Source organism: Lissotriton vulgaris, chromosome 1_1 (assembly GCF_964263255.1).
Source record: "Lissotriton vulgaris chromosome 1_1, aLisVul1.2, whole genome shotgun sequence".
NCBI lineage: Eukaryota > Metazoa > Chordata > Amphibia > Caudata > Salamandridae > Lissotriton > Lissotriton vulgaris.
The window spans coordinates 883,096,433-883,113,391 of NC_141685.1; the positions used below are offsets into that span (position 1 = coordinate 883,096,433).

Below are 16,959 nucleotides of genomic sequence, written 5' to 3' on the forward strand. Positions count from 1 at the left end.
GCGGTGTAAGTCTTAGTGCTAACAGTTTGGCCAGTATTTTGGCTTCAGCATTCATGAGGGAGATAGGCCGATATGATGTACACTGATCCGCCGGTTTCCCAGGTTTTAGGATCGTTACAATTGTGGCCGTGCGTTGGTCCGGCAGGAGTTCTCCTATCCCCAGGCTCTCAGTAAACCTAGTCGGCATGTGGGGCCCGAGGGAGTCAGCCATTTTTTTATATAACTTAACTGGTGGGGCATGAAATTTTAAATAATCCACACTTGGTAAATCACAATTGGGGAAATGAGTCAAGTAAAAGGAAGAAGAAAGAGGGGTAGATGGAAAGTATAGAAAAGGAGTAGAAGCAAAAGAGCCTTATTGTTTCTAGTGTGTAGGTTGCAATGATCAAGCGCAACATTACAAAGGTTGGCACACGTTTTTTTTTGATAATCAATTTTATTGGGTTTTTCAAAACACAGGAAATTCATTGGCAGCAGGTTAATCACGATTAAAAGGAACATAGCGTTATTCACAGTCAACAGGACATGGGTTACCCGGTCGAATAGGGTACCGCAGAATGAATGTGCAATACAGGTATAAAAAAAAATAATTAGACAGATCATCACAATGGCAACAGATTAAACCATTTATCCCACACTTTTCCAAATAATTCCGGACAGCCCCGGGCCTCAAAGAGAGACTCCTCCTGCATCCCACACCAGTCCACTCCCCTCCTCCACTTCTGCACTGTCTGCGCCTTAGCTTGGGACCAAAGCGCTGCAATGTCTCTTTTTGCCACTGCCACAGCCGTCCCCAGGAACCTCTAGGCACACATGTTAATTACAAAATAAAAGGGAAAAGCAAGTAAAGGTGGTTAAGAGGAGAAGTTGAAAGGATATCAGTCGTACAGGCTCACACATGTAGACCCAAAAGAGAGCTGGTGTACATGCTAACAAAGTTTGAAAATACCTTGCATGTTAGTCAATCCTTAATAAAATCAGCAGTAATAATCATCACAAATGTTCAATATATGGGTGTTGTTTCCGACTTCTAGGTGAGCAGTGGAAACAGTAATAAGAACAATTATTTAGTCCTGAACTCAATTGGCAAGTAAAGAATGTAGTTGCCCAGAAAGTATTGCATCTCGGAGTCACTGTTCAATCCGTGTTTCACTGTATGTAGGCGAATGATCCAGGTGACCTCCATGCGTCTCAGCCTGCGTTCCATGTTGTCACCTCTGATGTTGGGTTCCGTCACGTCAATGCCATAGAAAGAGAAGCCTTTCTGGGGACCTTGGGATGGACAGGTTGGAGCATGCACTGCCTTCGGGTATCTGCCGTCTTGTTGAAGTAGTGCTCTTACATGCTCGCTGATTATTTCCTTGAGGGGTCTGATGGTGCTCCCCACGTATTGACCCTTGCATGTGCATTCTATGATGTACACCACAAATTTGGTAGTGTAATTGATATTCTGTTTGATATTGTAGTTGTTCCTTTTGTCAAAGGTAGTGAAGTCCTTTGTTCCATGTTTGGCCCATCTGCATACCTCACAACAGCCGCATTTGTAGAACCCTATTGTGTGTGCTATGAGCCATGTGTTGTCTGCGATAGTTTGTGCACTGTAGGACTGAGTCTGTTTCTGAGCGTCCTCCCTCGTCTATAAGTGATCTGGGGTCGGGTGGTGTTGAAGTCACTTAGTGTTTTATCAGCGAGCAGGATTCCCCAGTGTTTGTTGAGACTTTTCCTGATCATAACACTCATATCAGTATAATCTGAAACTAATCTCACTGGTTGTTTATGAGGTTGGGTTCTAATCTTTTCACGAAGTGTGCCATCACTGCGTGTGTTTGTGATTCTGTGTTCAGCTTTGTTGCTGTTACATGGTTTGTGTCCCCTTTGTCTGAATCTACTTTTCATATCTGAGATGCATTCCTTGAATGCTGATTCCTCACTACAATTCCTTCTAGCTCTAACAAATTCATTATAAGGAATCGCCTGAAGTTGGTGTGCCGGGTGGGAACTCCTGTCATGCAGAATGGGGTTACAAGAAGTTTCCTTGCGGAACAGTCGACTATGCAACATGTTTTCTCTAATGTATAGTTAAACATCTAAAAAACTGATGTTGGAAGTGCTAGAGTTCTTGATGAATATCATGTCCATGTTGTTGGAATTGAGATGAGTGCAAAAGTCCTCCAATTTCTCAGGTGTACCTGACCATAGTAACAGACAGTCATCAATATAGTGTCCCCAAAAAATGATCGAGTCTACCCAGGGGGCTGCTTTGCGCCACATATCCATTCAGCCTCCAACCTCCCATGTACAAATTAGCAAATGAGGGCGAAAATATTGAGCCCATGGCAACCCCTTTGATTTGCTTATGCTATTGTTTGTCAAAAATAAAAAGTTGTTGTTGAGAATCGCTTCCATCATAGTGATGACCATGGTGGGTGGTGTGTTGCCATTGAGTGGCTGGCCTGTTGTGTAACAGTCTTGTGATTGTCTGTAGACCCAGATCTGGTTTTATACTGGTGTGAAGAGACACCACATCTAAAGTGACTAGAATCATACCTGGTTGCCATTGTAGATCCGATGCTTAGGATGTGTTTGGTGTCTTGGATAAAAGATGGTAAGTTCTTGACCATGGGTCCCAGGAGATGTCGACGTAATGTGCTAATCTCTCTGTGGGGCTGCCTATGCCCGAAACAATGGGTCTGCCAGGTGGAAAGGGTGCCAGTTTGCATATTTGTGGTAAGGAGTACAACCAAGGAAAGGTGAGTCTAAATACTTTCATTTATAGGTACTCCTCTTCATCAATATGACCTAATGTACGCCATTCAGGCAGATGTTTGTTGATTTTGACGGGGAAGGGTCCTATTGGGTTGTGTGTTAGTAGTTCATAGCAGGTTGTGTCTGACAACTGTGTCTTAATTTCATTGTCATACTCCTCCCGGTTCATGACCACAACGTTTCCCCCTTTGTCGGCTTCCTTGATTATGATATCAGTGGACCTTGTATGATAACTCTCCAGAGACATGAGACTTGACTAAACCAGTGTTTTTCACCCTGTTACGCGTGCCCAGGACTTTTGCTTTTCTGAAATTTGTGCGGGTTCTACCCACACATACAAAGGGGTTATAGGATAATTTCCCTTACCTGGTTGCACCGTGTTACATTCCATCACTCACATACATTACGCACACATAGCAAGGCGCCACACTACTAAATAAGTGCTTGCTGCATATTTAACATTTTTTTTTCCTTGTTAGTGATGAGTTAAGTAAACAGCAGCCCAGTGCTGCTGCTGCCCAGGGGCCGCATGCAAAGGTCAGGAGGGTGGGATCCTGCCCCCGGATCGTTCTTTGAGTATCACTGTTGTACGGGTTTTCACCAACTATTCTCTAATCTTTTCTCATACTGAGAAAGTTTGGAAATGTGCTCCTTACAATGGCAGACATAAAACTTCTTCCAGGGTTGGGAAAAAAGAGGTTGGAGGGAAAGTGAACATGCAGACACACATATTTTTGCATGAGCAAATATACACCTGCATATTTGCTCATCATAAAATGTAGTTCTCTAATAATTTCCTTGGAGTACTGTTTCTTGGCCTACTTCAGTAAAGTCTTGTGAATTCACGGAGCTGTATATCTGCACTTAATGCAAGGAAATGGGTGCACATTTGAGCCTTTGTTTAATAATTGGGCCCCTAATTCTGTCTCCGTCTTGCTCTGTCTATCGGCTAGCTTCACTGTGAGTGACATCATTCTGTTCTTTCACCACAAGGAGCATATCGACACACAGGATTGTTTGTTCAGAGCCAGGAACTACTGTGGCAATGTATGCGTTTTTAGACCAATTTATTTTGCTTTTGCCAATGTTTGTTATAATGGTGAGGCCTGACAGCCCCCACACCAATAATGTTTTACAGAAACCATGCCAAAACAAGTCATGCATTAACAAAACCAAAAAAGGCTGACCAACAATTTCAGACCTACTGGCTATACCAATGCTTGTTTATTTATTTTTCTCATAATCTTATTAAAACTGCTTATCATGATTTTCCATGATGTATATTTGTGGGAAATACTAGCGTACATCAACATATTTTACTTAATGATTTTGCAAAGAAATGGTACCTTAAATGTTACAGCAAAATGTTTTTTTCATTTTTTTGTGAACATTTTATTTTGAAAGCAAAGAATCCTCAATCTTGCTTTTGAGCTTGGGTGAAAGTGGGCTTTGGGACAAAATAAGAAAAGAGATATACAGTACTGGTTCTGGTCACAGCATTAACTGGAGACCCTCTGAGTCTGCTAGGTAGATGTGCGCAGGATCAGGACCGCTGACATTACAAAGACACAATTCACTGGAAACAACTAGGAGATTCAATAACAATCAATACACTACAGGCCTCTCAAACATTGGTTTTTACAATAACTTCTGTAACAGACTTGGCCTGTTTCAGAAACACAGACGAGTAAGAACTCCCTTTGTGTATCATTTAACAAGTCACATACACAGTTCAGACTCTTCTCACAGGTAATTCCTTGTACTCCCCTGGAAACATCAAGGTAGAAACCCACACTTATAAAAAAAAAAGATCTATACTTTATTTGTTAAAAAAAACATGTCTATACTAGTGAGCAATAGTTGAATTATAATTGAATATTGAAAAAACTAAATTATAAATAACAATTAAAAAAATTATAATTTCCTACAGCTAAAAGTTCAACATATTCCCCCTCACAGTAGTGGAAAGATCTATTTTTCATCAAAACCAACAGTTCTTAATACAAAAACCATTCATTGCTTGAATACATAGACACAGACAAGGACAGGGAGAATACAGTAGACAATCGATTACGTCTTTGACCCATTAATCTGTTCTGGTCATTGTTTAAAGTACAGAGTATCAATAAATCATTGATATCTGCTGTATCCCTCAATGCCTATCAGATTCAGTGTTAAAAATTGCATCAACGTGTTTCGGTGGAATTCCAATATTTAGAGCTACCTTCTTCAGGACAAATAGATTTCTCCAACAATTTCAATAAAAACAACAATACATAATAGTGTTGTTGTGAGAGGCTGGCCTGTTATATGCTGTCCACTAATTAAAGTGGGCACCCTGCACCAGTCCAGACAATCCTTATGGTAATATAGGAGGTCTCAGTCAACCTTAGAAAGCTATCCAAGTGGTAGCTGTGGAGAGCAGCCTTCGGGTTGAGTCTTGAAGGAGTGTAAAGCAGCTCGTTTTACCAGAATGCAATCTTATAGTATAGATTAAATGAAAAGAGAACCACACAGTAGTTATAAAAAATATGTATTTATTATATAACACTATCTAGTATGTTACAGTATCTCCCAGACACAACACACATAATACTTCAGCAAAGAAATGACAGTAAATAGCACTAATACACAGGGGGCCCTAGGGGAGGACCAAACCATAGACTAAGAAAATGGTATGAGAACGACCATGTCGGGAGGATGTAGAATCACTAGGACCCCAAGGAACCACCCAAGGTGAGAAGATAAGGACCCCTCGTAGGACGGGTGCAGTGTGGGAACACAACAGAGGGCTCCGTACAACTCTATGTGGAAGTCGCAGTTGGAGTTTTAGAGATTAAGGACCCTTCCCAGTGGACTTCGAAGAAACCCCATGGAAGACAGAAGGGTGGAGAGCCACCCCACCCGTGGATACCGAAGTATCCAAGTTACCTAACCCAGGGAAGCCAGGTGCATTGGTGTGAAGTGGCGTCGGAAACTGCAGTCCAACCCAATGGAGGACTTCGAAGAACAGCCGTTGCTGGAAGGGAGAAGAATGTCCGTTGGAATCCAAATGTGGATTCTTGTCGAAGAGTACCTGAAAGCAGAGGGGACAGTGTGTGGGCAACTTGGGAGTGATCTGGGGCTCGGTAGATGAATGCCCACTGATGTCTGGTGCTTCAGAATAGTTGACTGTGACCTTGACTCTACCGCTGCGAGGACCGGGTGACATCAAGGACGACCAGGAGCCGGATGCTAGCTGTCCCACGAAGGATGTCGAGTGCTGAGGGGTCGGTGTCCGGCAGGAGCACCAACAAGCCTTGGTGACGGCAACACACACAAAAGGTCAAGGAAGTGTATGGTTCGGACCAGCAAGGTCCAGGAGACTCAGGGAAGCCTGAAGCGACCAGGGGAGACCAAGAAAAGCAAAGTTAACCCTCAAATGGACTCACAGGCCGGAGGCCCAGGAGTTGTGCGAGGTCCTCGAGCAGCTTCACAAAACAGCAAGCCATGGAGCACTCTGTGCGAGATGGATGAAGATCTTTGTGCAGAAAGTTGCCAGAGGTTGGCGCTACTCGGAGCCCGATGCATTTGTTAAGGAATTGCCAACAAGCACATGCACTTGCAAAAGTACGCGGTGCACAGGGATTCGGATATTGCAGCCCCCACAAAGGATTCGGACCTCAAACTTGATGAAAGTACAGTTCGGGCCTCGAGGAACGTAGAAAGCCACCTACTTTGTTGCTGAACCTTTGGCTATCAGCAGACCGGTGAGCAGTGTTGCGGTGCCTGCAAAATGCAGGGGCGTGACTTCTTCACTCCATGGGAGATTATCTTCAGCTATCTTTGATGCTCCACAGGTCCTTCACGGATGCTGTATGGTGCACAGGCACAGACAATGCAGCAGACTGAGAGGGCGACGGAGTCAGGCCCAAATGAAGTTCAGCGAAGTCCAGAGTGCCAAGATGGTCGAAGTGCAGTGGTTTCAGGTTAGAATCTTGTCCACGACAAATCAAAGGTCCTACAGCCATGTCAGCCCTTAAGTACCCACGGGAGACAGTTGGAATGATTCAAGGGACCCTCCCAGGGGAGGGTCTGGACAGGAGGGAGGTTACTCCCATGTCCTTTGCCCAGGTTCACGCCAGAGCGGGAGCCAATGGCCCCCAGGACTGGTTTCTATTGGACTATGTGCAGGGACACCAAATGTGCCCCTCATGCAGACTATCAGTCGCTGGCAAGCGTACCCACTCAGCCCTGATACACTAATGCCTGTCTGGAAGGTGGTTACATCTCCCTCTGACAGGATGCCTACTGTTCGGCCTTCACTGTTCGAACTTGGCTAAGCAGCAGGAGGGCAGAAATGTGTCTCTGGTCGGCAGCAACCATTTTGTGCTGTCTGGAGTTAGAAGGCAAAAACAACAGTTGATGGACAGAATGCAGAACAATGTCATACATTCACCCTAGTACAGAGATCCGGTCCTAAATCCATCGTTTTTTTGCTCATCATGCCATTCCAGTTTGAACCCAGCCATATGCAAATCAGTCTTGACCCTGTGCCCCATGGGAATAGCCCAGCCCGAACTGCCAAGCCAGGTCTTCCCTGGACTGGAAACAATCATCCTAGGACCGGTTTCGGGCTTTCAGCCCTCACCAGCCAGGATAGCTTGATTCCAGTGGCATGGAGAGCACAGGACTCACGTCTGAACATACCCGTCCCACTCGGGGTGACAAATGCAAAAACAACAGTTGATGGACACAATGCAAAGCATTGTCATACATTCACCCCAGTACAGAGATCTGGGCCTAAATCCATTGTTTTTTTGCTCACCATGCCATTAGAAGGTTGGCACCAGGACCACCAGGGACCTGACGAAGTTTGCTTCTGAGGGGTGAAATAATACCTCCCACACCGGTTACCGGTGTGGGGGTATGATTCCAACCTGTTTGACACCAAACGCGATAGGGTTTGTTTCAGCCGTTTTAGATTTGGTTATCGCGCGGTTGCATAATGCCCCTCTATATGTCGTATATGGCTGCTTCACTGACAACTCGGGAGAATGGACTCTGTAGGCTGAAGGGGTGTCCTGCTCATGTAGTGGCACCCTCTAACTTAGCACCAAGCACCCTGCCTTCAGGTTTGTAAAGGCCTGCTATAGGGGTGACTTATAGGTTTTAAGTGCAGTGAGCCTTAGTTATAGCAAATCTATATCTTAAGTAAGTGGTGAATGCACCAACTTACACAGGCTGCAATGGCAGGCCTGTAGTTCCATTTTGCATGTCCTCTCACGGGTGGCATATTACATGTGTACCATATACTAGGGACTGACAAGGGTACCCTAGTATCCAATCTGGAGTGTACCTAAGAACATAACCCTTTAGGGAGAAAGCAGACTGGGGTCCCAGTCAGACTAGTCAAAAACAGTGTTACATCAAGCAAAAAGTGGGGTAACCATAAGAAGCAGATACTACTTTCCTACAGTTGTTAAGACTCCAGCGTTCTTCTTTATATTCAACTTTGGTCCCCAAACAGTTATATGCATAGGCCAACAACTTTTCTTGTGGTTTTTCGTAGGCTTTGTTGACACAATTTACTTCTTAAAATATAGGGTAGTTCGATTCCCCTGGGTTTCTTCCCCTCAGTCAATTAGTTCCATTGTTGGCTTTACATTTGCTCATATAATGAGATGCAGAGCTCTTTTCAGCATATATATTTTTCTAGAGCCTTACGAGTGTCAGGTTGCGTTATTGGTCCTCGTCACCGTAACCTGTTTTGAACACGTTATTGTGACTAGGACCAATAATGCGTCCTACGAAAAACCACAAGAAAAGTTGTTGCCGATGCATATACAATTTTGGAGACCAAAGTCCTTAGGCATAGTGGAAGTAGGGGGATTGTGGAAACTTGGGCATGAAATTCTAGCATGCCATAAGGCGCCACAGGGGGTAGCATAACATGAGCCCTGCGCACCAGGCCCACTATGGAGGGCGTATGAAGGGGTTGTGACACTTATTAACTGTACATTTTAAAATCTCTTTATAAGATTCATATGCAAGTATATCAGATAAAACTATTTAGGGGTCACCGTTTTTTGGCCTTAAAATATTTAATTTTGGTTAGCAGTAATTTAATGTTTGATTTTCTATTAGAACCGTTCACAATAAAAGGCTAATCAGACATACATTACAAATCAAACCTGCAGCAAAGATACTTACAATAAACAAATAAATAAAATAATGCAAAATATCAGAACATGAATACAAAACACAAAATAAAAACCAGAATAAATAAAATAAGAGCCACTTAGTGACCAGCAGTCTCCCACATTTTTTTTAGCCTTGCTTGAAAATCTATTAACCAGCAAGAAATGGTTAGTTTCAGGACTTATTATATTAACTCATTCCTTACACCATGACATCCAATTCTAACATTGTGTCCTTCTCTTTTTTTACTAGATGCATCCAGTGCTAAAGTCCTTTGTCTGTGGGTCACTGAGCGGCACCTGCTCTACTCTACTTTTTCAACCGCTGGACCTGGTGAAGACACGCCTGCAGACCCTAAGGCCTCCTGTGAATGGGTAGGTGCACTTGCTTGAACATGGTTGAGATATCTGGGAGTATGGAAACAGAGGAAGAGGGGAAAGTACAGTTTGCAGTGCAATTGGGTTTGAGGTGGCAGTGGGGAGAAAAGTATAAACATCAGAAGGCGGACATTTTCTAATGTCCAACTGTGTCAGCGAATGACTTAGTGACTGATTTATTTCTTTTACACATATTTCATGCTACGTCACCTTTTGGCACATTTGGGAAACGGATGTCTTATGCTCATGCCACTTGCTCATAAGGTCAAATGTCTGATTGCTACAAGCAGATTCATTTTCTTTCAATATGTTTTATTGAATTTGTTGATTTAAAACAAATACATCAGCAGGTGTTTACAAGTAGATGTCTTAATCTTACCACAAGTACATTAAAAAAATATTGTACACATCCCCCTCGAAAAAGGTCTACTTGAATATCCATTTTTACAATGCATACCTTTACCACACATGCAATACAACTCGTTGACCTTTATAGTGTTTTTTTTCCATTGTACTATTTTACAATACCTTTGACGTTGTAACAGATTTTACATATATCTACATAAAATTCATTGTATATGCACATATAGATTCATGTTTATATATGTAGTTACTTTGCACAATATATGTGCAGAAATACACATATATGCAGATATATGTTGGATCTATTTTGGGGTGCATACCCGTACACCCAGTATGTGTGTATATATATATATATATATATATATATATATATATATATATATATATATATATATATATATTTATATATTTATCAAAGGTTGCAGAGGCGTTCTAGTTATGAACTAGAATATAAAAAATCGTAGAAAATCACTGGAAAACAGTATGCAGAGACGTTATAGTTGGGTTCAGATTTTTCACACAGAACCGTAGAAATTCAGCAGTTATAGTTATCTCAATTAACTATATCTTGTGCCTTAAGGCATTAATGCACTCATGATTTTTTAGATTTGTCACATTTTCATATCTGTATTCTCTAGGTCTGTTTTCACATGTTTATTTCTTAGTGGGTTTAACTGGGTTCAGATAGTTTTGCGGATGCACACAGATGTTGGTTTGATAAAGCCCACTCGGGCTGCACCCTGTGCTTCTGTAGTAGGGGATCTCTGTGTACAGTCATAATCTAGTGAATAGTCCCGCCCATGTGCGTGGACCCCGGAGCAATCAAAAATAATCTCTTACAGTGTCAAAAAATGCAGAAATGCATAGACACTTAAGAGAGAATTTAAAGACATATAATGCAGCCCATAACAGGCTACACTGTCCAGTACTTCAGCTAGAAATTCCACCAAAAAAATCCACAAAACAGCAAAGCCTGTCCAGATTTTCATTGTCTTCAGTACAAACCCCTCTGGGAGATAGAGAGGAAGACCTGGACAGACAAGCCCCATAGGCTGCCATTATGTGTCTCAGGATAGGGTACTGTGCCTTTAAGAGAACTTTCCAGAACTTCACAGTATCCCAGAATGCCTTGCAGGTCTCTCTTACTTTCAGTTCTTTTTTCCGGCTCCTGCAAGCAGGACCCTGGAGCATTGAGCTCTCCCTGTTCAAGGGTTTTTGTTGGTGTTTTGCACTAAAATCGTTTTTTGTGTACTTTATCTGTACCTTGAAGCTTTCTTCTTGGCTTGTGGCACCCCTTGGTCGAAATAATGCCTGCATTATTTGATAAATGCCCGGAGTGCTCCAGGAAGAAGGCCAAGACAGATCCCCATGAGGTCTGTATCCTCTGCCTTCCCTCTTCCCACATCCCTGAGGAGTGTGAGATCTGCCAGGGGTTCTCTGGCAGGACCCTGAAAGACAGAAAGAAAATCAGGCTTCAGGGACTGGAAGAAAGGAGACAGAAGACGCAAGGTGGGTCTGGAGGGGCTTCTTCTGCCCATGCTGAGGCCCCTGGGGGGGCTCCACGGGGGCAGGAAGCCCAGCACACGTCCCCATTCTCCGTCTGGGTCGGTGGCACCCTCCAAGACGTCGAGAGGGAAGTCCAAAGCCAGCTCCCCTTCTCCCCAGGGCTCTGGGTCGAGAAAACGTCGACCGTCGACGTCGAGGGACCTGCATAGGCCGCCGTCGGACGCGGAGACGGTGTCATCGTCGCTGTCTTCGGCGTCGACGTCGAGCGATCGGCGTCGACATGTAAGGCGTCGACAGGAACGGCATCGACAGGATCGCCGCCGAGGCAATACCGTTGATCGCCTTCAAGACACAAGGCTTCATCGTCGTCGAGGGGATCCTCTTCGTCGAGCCCGCCGTCGACGCAGAAGCACTCGCCGGCGAGACAGAGGCGTGCCCCGTCGAGGCGAAGGAGATCGTCGTCAAGGTCGACGTCGAGACGCCCCAAGACGACGTCGAGGCGGTCGCCGTCGAGACGCAAGCGGTCGCCGTCAAGACACAGGAAATCGTCGTCGAGATGGTCCGGGTCGACGTCGAGACACGCGAGTCGCTCGACGCCGAAGAGAAAGAGACGGTCGACGCCGAAGGGCCGCTCGACGTCGAGGGACCGGCGGTCGACTCCTGAACACCGGTCAACGGTGCCGGATACCCGTACTAAGCGGCCAGAGGCTGAGGGGGGCTCCCCTCAGCCCAGGAAGGATGGTGGATCACCGGGATCGGTGCACTCGGAGGTTTATACTCCAAAGAAGTCCGTTCCACCTCCTCCTCCGTTGCCTAGAGGCCCGCGTCCGAGGATGTCTACACCTCCTCCGTTGCCTCCTCTACCAGAGAAGCCTCCACCGGTTCCTCCAAGGTCGGTCTCGTTGCCTCACCTTCCAACCCCTCCCAAGAAGACTCCTAAGTCTAAAGAACCGCGTAGGCCCAAGTCGGCCACCCCGGACAGGCCGGTGGACCGGCCGAAGCCCAGGAGGTCGAAGTCTCGCTCCAGACGGAGAGAACGTTCGAGGAGCAGGCGCAGGTCCTCCACTCGTTCCAGACGGCGCCATAGGAGGCATAGATCCAGGACGGATACATCTTCCAGGACTCGCTCCTATTCCCCTACTCTGTCCGATTCCCCGGACACTAGGGTGTCTCCTATCGATGACATCGGTACATTCCAGGATGTTCTCCTGAGGGGGGCCGCGAAGTTGGGTATCACGGTGACGGCTCCTACACCTACGACGTCCGTGATATTCGAGACTTTGCACAAGAAGCACCTGTCTCGCCCTCTGCTGCCCTTGGTTCCGGGACTGGTTGAACCGGCACAAGAACTATTTCTTACGCCTGCGGTGGTTAGGGCCGCCCCTTCTAGGCTTTTGAAGAAATACAGGGCGCCGGACTCTGACCCTGCCTTCCTGAGGATGGACCCAGTCCCCGACTCAGTGATAGTTACGGCAGCCAGAAAACAACACTCTACCTCCCCGTCCTCCACCGTGCCTCCGGACAAGGAGAGCCGCTGGATTGATTCGGCGGGAAGGAAAGCATGCGGGACTTCTTCCACCACGATGAAGGCTTCCAGCGACTCGGCATTACTGGGACGATATGAACGGGCGCTTTGGGATTCCATGGAACAGTTCGCGGACCTTGTGCCGCGCGACAGGAAGGAGGACTTTATGGAAATCGTCAAGGAGGGGATGCTGGTTTCGAACCAGGCCATCAGTGCCGCAGCGGATATTTCCTTGTTGGCGGCACATGGCTACTGCCACGGTATCAACCAGCGCCGCCATGCATGGCTCAGGCTTACGTCTCTCAAGCCCGAGGCGCAACAGCGAGTGGCCAACCTGCCGTTTTCCGTGGACACGCTCTTCGGAAAACACGCAGATGACGAGATGGCCCAGATGAAGGCCGAGGCGGAAACCCTGACGGCAGTGGGCTTGGAAAAGCCCAAGGACAAGAAGCCATACCGCCAGTTCCAACGGCGGTTCGGTTCGCAAGGGAAGGGAAGAGGACAGTCTTCGGGACAACAGCAGCAGCAACAACAGCAGCAGTTCCGAAGACCTTTCCAAAAACGTCAGAGGGGTAGAGGTGGACAGCAGCCCTCTACCGCGAACAAGGGCCCGGCCGGGTCTCGACCCTGAGCGGTTACTTCCCCTTCATCCGTTACCCACTCCGGTGGGGGGAAGCATTCAATTTTTCCTGGCAGAGTGGAGAAAAATTACTCAGGACAAGTGGGTGCTGAATATTGTTTGCAATGGATACAGTCTTCGGTTCATCAGCCCTCCTCCAGCGATCCCTCCGGTCAGCTCGCAGTATCAGCTGCGCGAGCTCCAGGCGGAGGCCGATATCCTGTTGAGGAAAAGGGTGATAGAAGACGTACCTCTGTCTCAAAGAGGAAGAGGTCTGTACTCCCGGTTCTTTCTGGTTCGCAAAAAGGACAAGAACGAGTTCAGGCCCATTCTGGACTTGCGGCAGGCAAACAAGTGGATTCGCAGAGAAAGGTTTCGCATGCTGTCGTTGCATCAGATTTATCCTCAGTTGCAACAGGGGGACTGGCTTTGTGCCATAGACCTACAAGATGCCTACTTCCACGTGCCCATCGCGCACAAGCACAGGAAGTTTCTGCGATTTCAAGTCGGCACCAATCATTACCAATACACGGTGCTGCCTTTCGGACTGAAGTCTGCACCCAGGACATTCTCGAAGTGCATGGCAGTGGTAGCGGCACACCTACGGAAAGGCAAGGTGTTTGTCTACCCGTACCTGGACGATTGGTTGATCAAGGCCTCCTCCTTCTCAGAAACTCAGGCAGACTTCCAGAAGATGTGCGTTCTCTTGAACAAGCTGGGGTTGCACGTCAACATGTCCAAGTCTGTCCCGATCCCGGTCCAGTGCATTCAGTACTTGGGAGCCTCTATCAATACGCTGTCAGCAAGCGTGTCTCCTTCGGAGGAGCGACGGAGATCGATCCTTCGGAAGGCCCAGGCTCTTATGACCGTTCCATCTACAACAGTGAGGACGGTGTCTTCTCTACTGGGGTCGATGGCCTCTTGTATCTTCCTCACTCGTCATGCGCGGCTACACATGAGACCTCTACAGGAGTGCTTGGAGGATCAATGGGACCAGAGGAGAGGATCTTGGGACGACAAGATACGACTGTCTCTGCATGCTCTTCAGTCTCTGAAGTGGTGGTGTTCAGCGGAGAATCTCCTCAGAGGGGTTCCCTTCCACAAGGACATTCCTACTCAGACGATCGTGACGGATGCTTCTCTCCAGGGCTGGGGAGCGCATTCGGGGGACTTACAGATCCAAGGCACGTGGTCTCAGACGGAGTCCACGTATCACATCAATTTCCTGGAACTCAGAGCTGTTCACTTGGCGCTGAAGGCCTTTCATCCGTCCTTCCGGACCAACTCTCTGCTTGTACAGACGGACAATACGACCACGATGTATTACCTCAACAAGCAGGGGGGTCGAGATCGCGCACCCTGTCTCGGGAGGCGCAGACGATCTGGCACTGGCTTCTGGCAAGAGGATTGACGATAACGGCTACCCATCTGCCAGGTGTGCAGAATGTTCAGGCGGACGCACTGAGCAGGCTGATTCAGGAAAACCACGAGTGGGTCATAAACGACGACGTACTAGGAGAAGTCTTCGCAAGGTGGGGGACTCCAGACATAGATCTGTTCGCCACCGCCGAAAACAGCAAATGCCGAGACTTCGCCTCCAGGTACTACCAGCAAGGGACGCTGGGGAATGCACTCTGGATCAACTGGTCGAACAGCTTTGTTTACGCTTTTCCGCCCATTCCCCTGATTCCAGCGGTGCTCATCAAGCTGTCCCGGTCCAGGGCACGGATGATCCTGATTGCCCCGGAATGGCCCAGACAGTGGTGGTTCACGGACCTTCTACACCGGTCCCTCCTTCCGCACATTCGGTTGCCGTGCAGGCCGGACCTTCTCACGAAGTTCGGGGGGCAGATGGTGCACCCCAACCTCTCGTCCTTGAGTTTGGCGGCATGGCTCCTGGGGTAGTGCAATATGGACATTTGAATCTACCTGAAGATTGTATGGACATACTGAAGGAGTCTAGGAGGCCCTCCACTCGAACGTCCTACGCTTACAAGTGGAAGAGGTTTTGTGTCTGGTGTGTGTCCAGGAACTTGGATCCTACGACGTGCAAGGAAGATGTCATCCTTCCCTACCTTCTACATTTGGCGCGATCTGGCCTTAATGTTCACTCTATTAGGGTTCATCTCGCTGCATTGACTGCCTACAGGAAAAGCCCTTCACAGACCTCTTTCTTTCAGATCCCTGTGATCAAAGATTTTTTGGAAGGCTTGAAGAAAGTGTTCCCTCCTGTCAGGCTTCCATCGCCTTCATGGGAATTGAATGTGGTGCTGTCCAGTTTGATGAAGGAGCCTTTTGAACCCATTCATAAGGCCTCGTTGCAGCACCTATCCTGGAAGGCAGCGTTCCTCGTGGCCATTACATCGGCCCGCAGGGTGAGTGAAATTCAGGCGCTGTGTTGTAATGAACCTTATACTGTATTTCATGCTGCTAAGGTTGTTATGCGTACTCACCCTAAATTTCTTCCCAAGGTTATTTCTGACTTTCATGTCAATCAGACCATAACTTTACCTACGTTTTTTCAGAATCCTTCATCTCCAGCGGAAAGGTCTTTACATTCCCTGGATGTTAGGAGGGTGTTGAAATTTTACCTGGATAAGACTAAAGGTATTCGTAGGGCAGACCAATTGTTTATCAATTATGGATCGGTCAGGACGGGTCTTGCGACCTCTAAGCAATCCATCTCTAGGTGGATTGTGTCCTGCATACAACTGTGTTACCAGAAAGCTAATAAGACCTTAGGAGGTAAGCCTAAGGCTCATTCCACCAGGGGCAAAGCTGCCACGACAGCCTTGCTCCGTAATGTGCCGATTGCAGAAATTTGCAAGGCCGCCACTTGGAAGTCAGTTCATACCTTTGCTAAGCATTACTGTCTGGACGCTGATGCCAAAGCAGATGCTCAGGTGGGACAGGCTTCGCTGCGGAATTTGTTCGCACAGTAGTGGTGTTGGTTCTCTTTTCTCCACCGCCGCTTTGGTGTGGGGATGGGCTTGCCATTCTATTCACTAGATTATGACTATACACAGAGATCCCCTACTACAGAAGGAGTAGTTTCTTTTCTGTAACTCCAGTTCTGTAGTAGGGGTATCTCTGTTATAGTCATAAGCGCCCGCCCTCCTCCCCGGTGGAGAGAGATATTCATGTGAGAAATGCTACAGGTCTGGCGTGTTACGCCTTCAAAAAGAACTGAAAGTAAGAGAGACCTGCAAGGCATTCTGGGATACTGTGAAGTTCTGGAAAGTTCTCTTAAAGGCACAGTACCCTATTCTGAGACACATAATGGCAGCCTATGGGGCTTGTCTGTCCAGGTCTTCCTCTATCTCCCAGAGGGGTTTGTACTGAAGACAATGAAAATCTGGACAGGCTTTGCTGTTTTGTGGATTTTTTTGGTGGAATTTCTAGCTGAAGTACTGGACAGTGTAGCCTGTTATGGGCTGCATTATGTGTCTATGCATTTCTGCATTTTTTGACACTGTAAGAGATTATTTTTGATTGCTCCGGGGTCCACGCACATGGGCGGGACTATTCACTAGATTATGACTATAACAGAGATACCCCTACTACAGAACTGGAGTTACAGAAAAGAAACTACTCCTTCTTACACACGTAATTACTGTCCTTTA

At 46.8% G+C, this 16,959-nt stretch overlaps 1 protein-coding gene across 1 annotated transcript in view; it reads left to right on the plus strand.

Annotated features, from left to right (window-relative positions):
- The window catches only part of SLC25A38 (solute carrier family 25 member 38), a 325,193-nt gene that overhangs the window by 92,293 nt on the left and 215,941 nt on the right, over positions 1-16,959 (plus strand). The window contains exon 2 of the mRNA XM_086958576.1: positions 9,199-9,320. Coding sequence (XP_086814702.1) covers positions 9,199-9,320 — 122 coding nt within the window. The remainder of the gene's footprint in view (positions 1-9,198; positions 9,321-16,959) is intronic.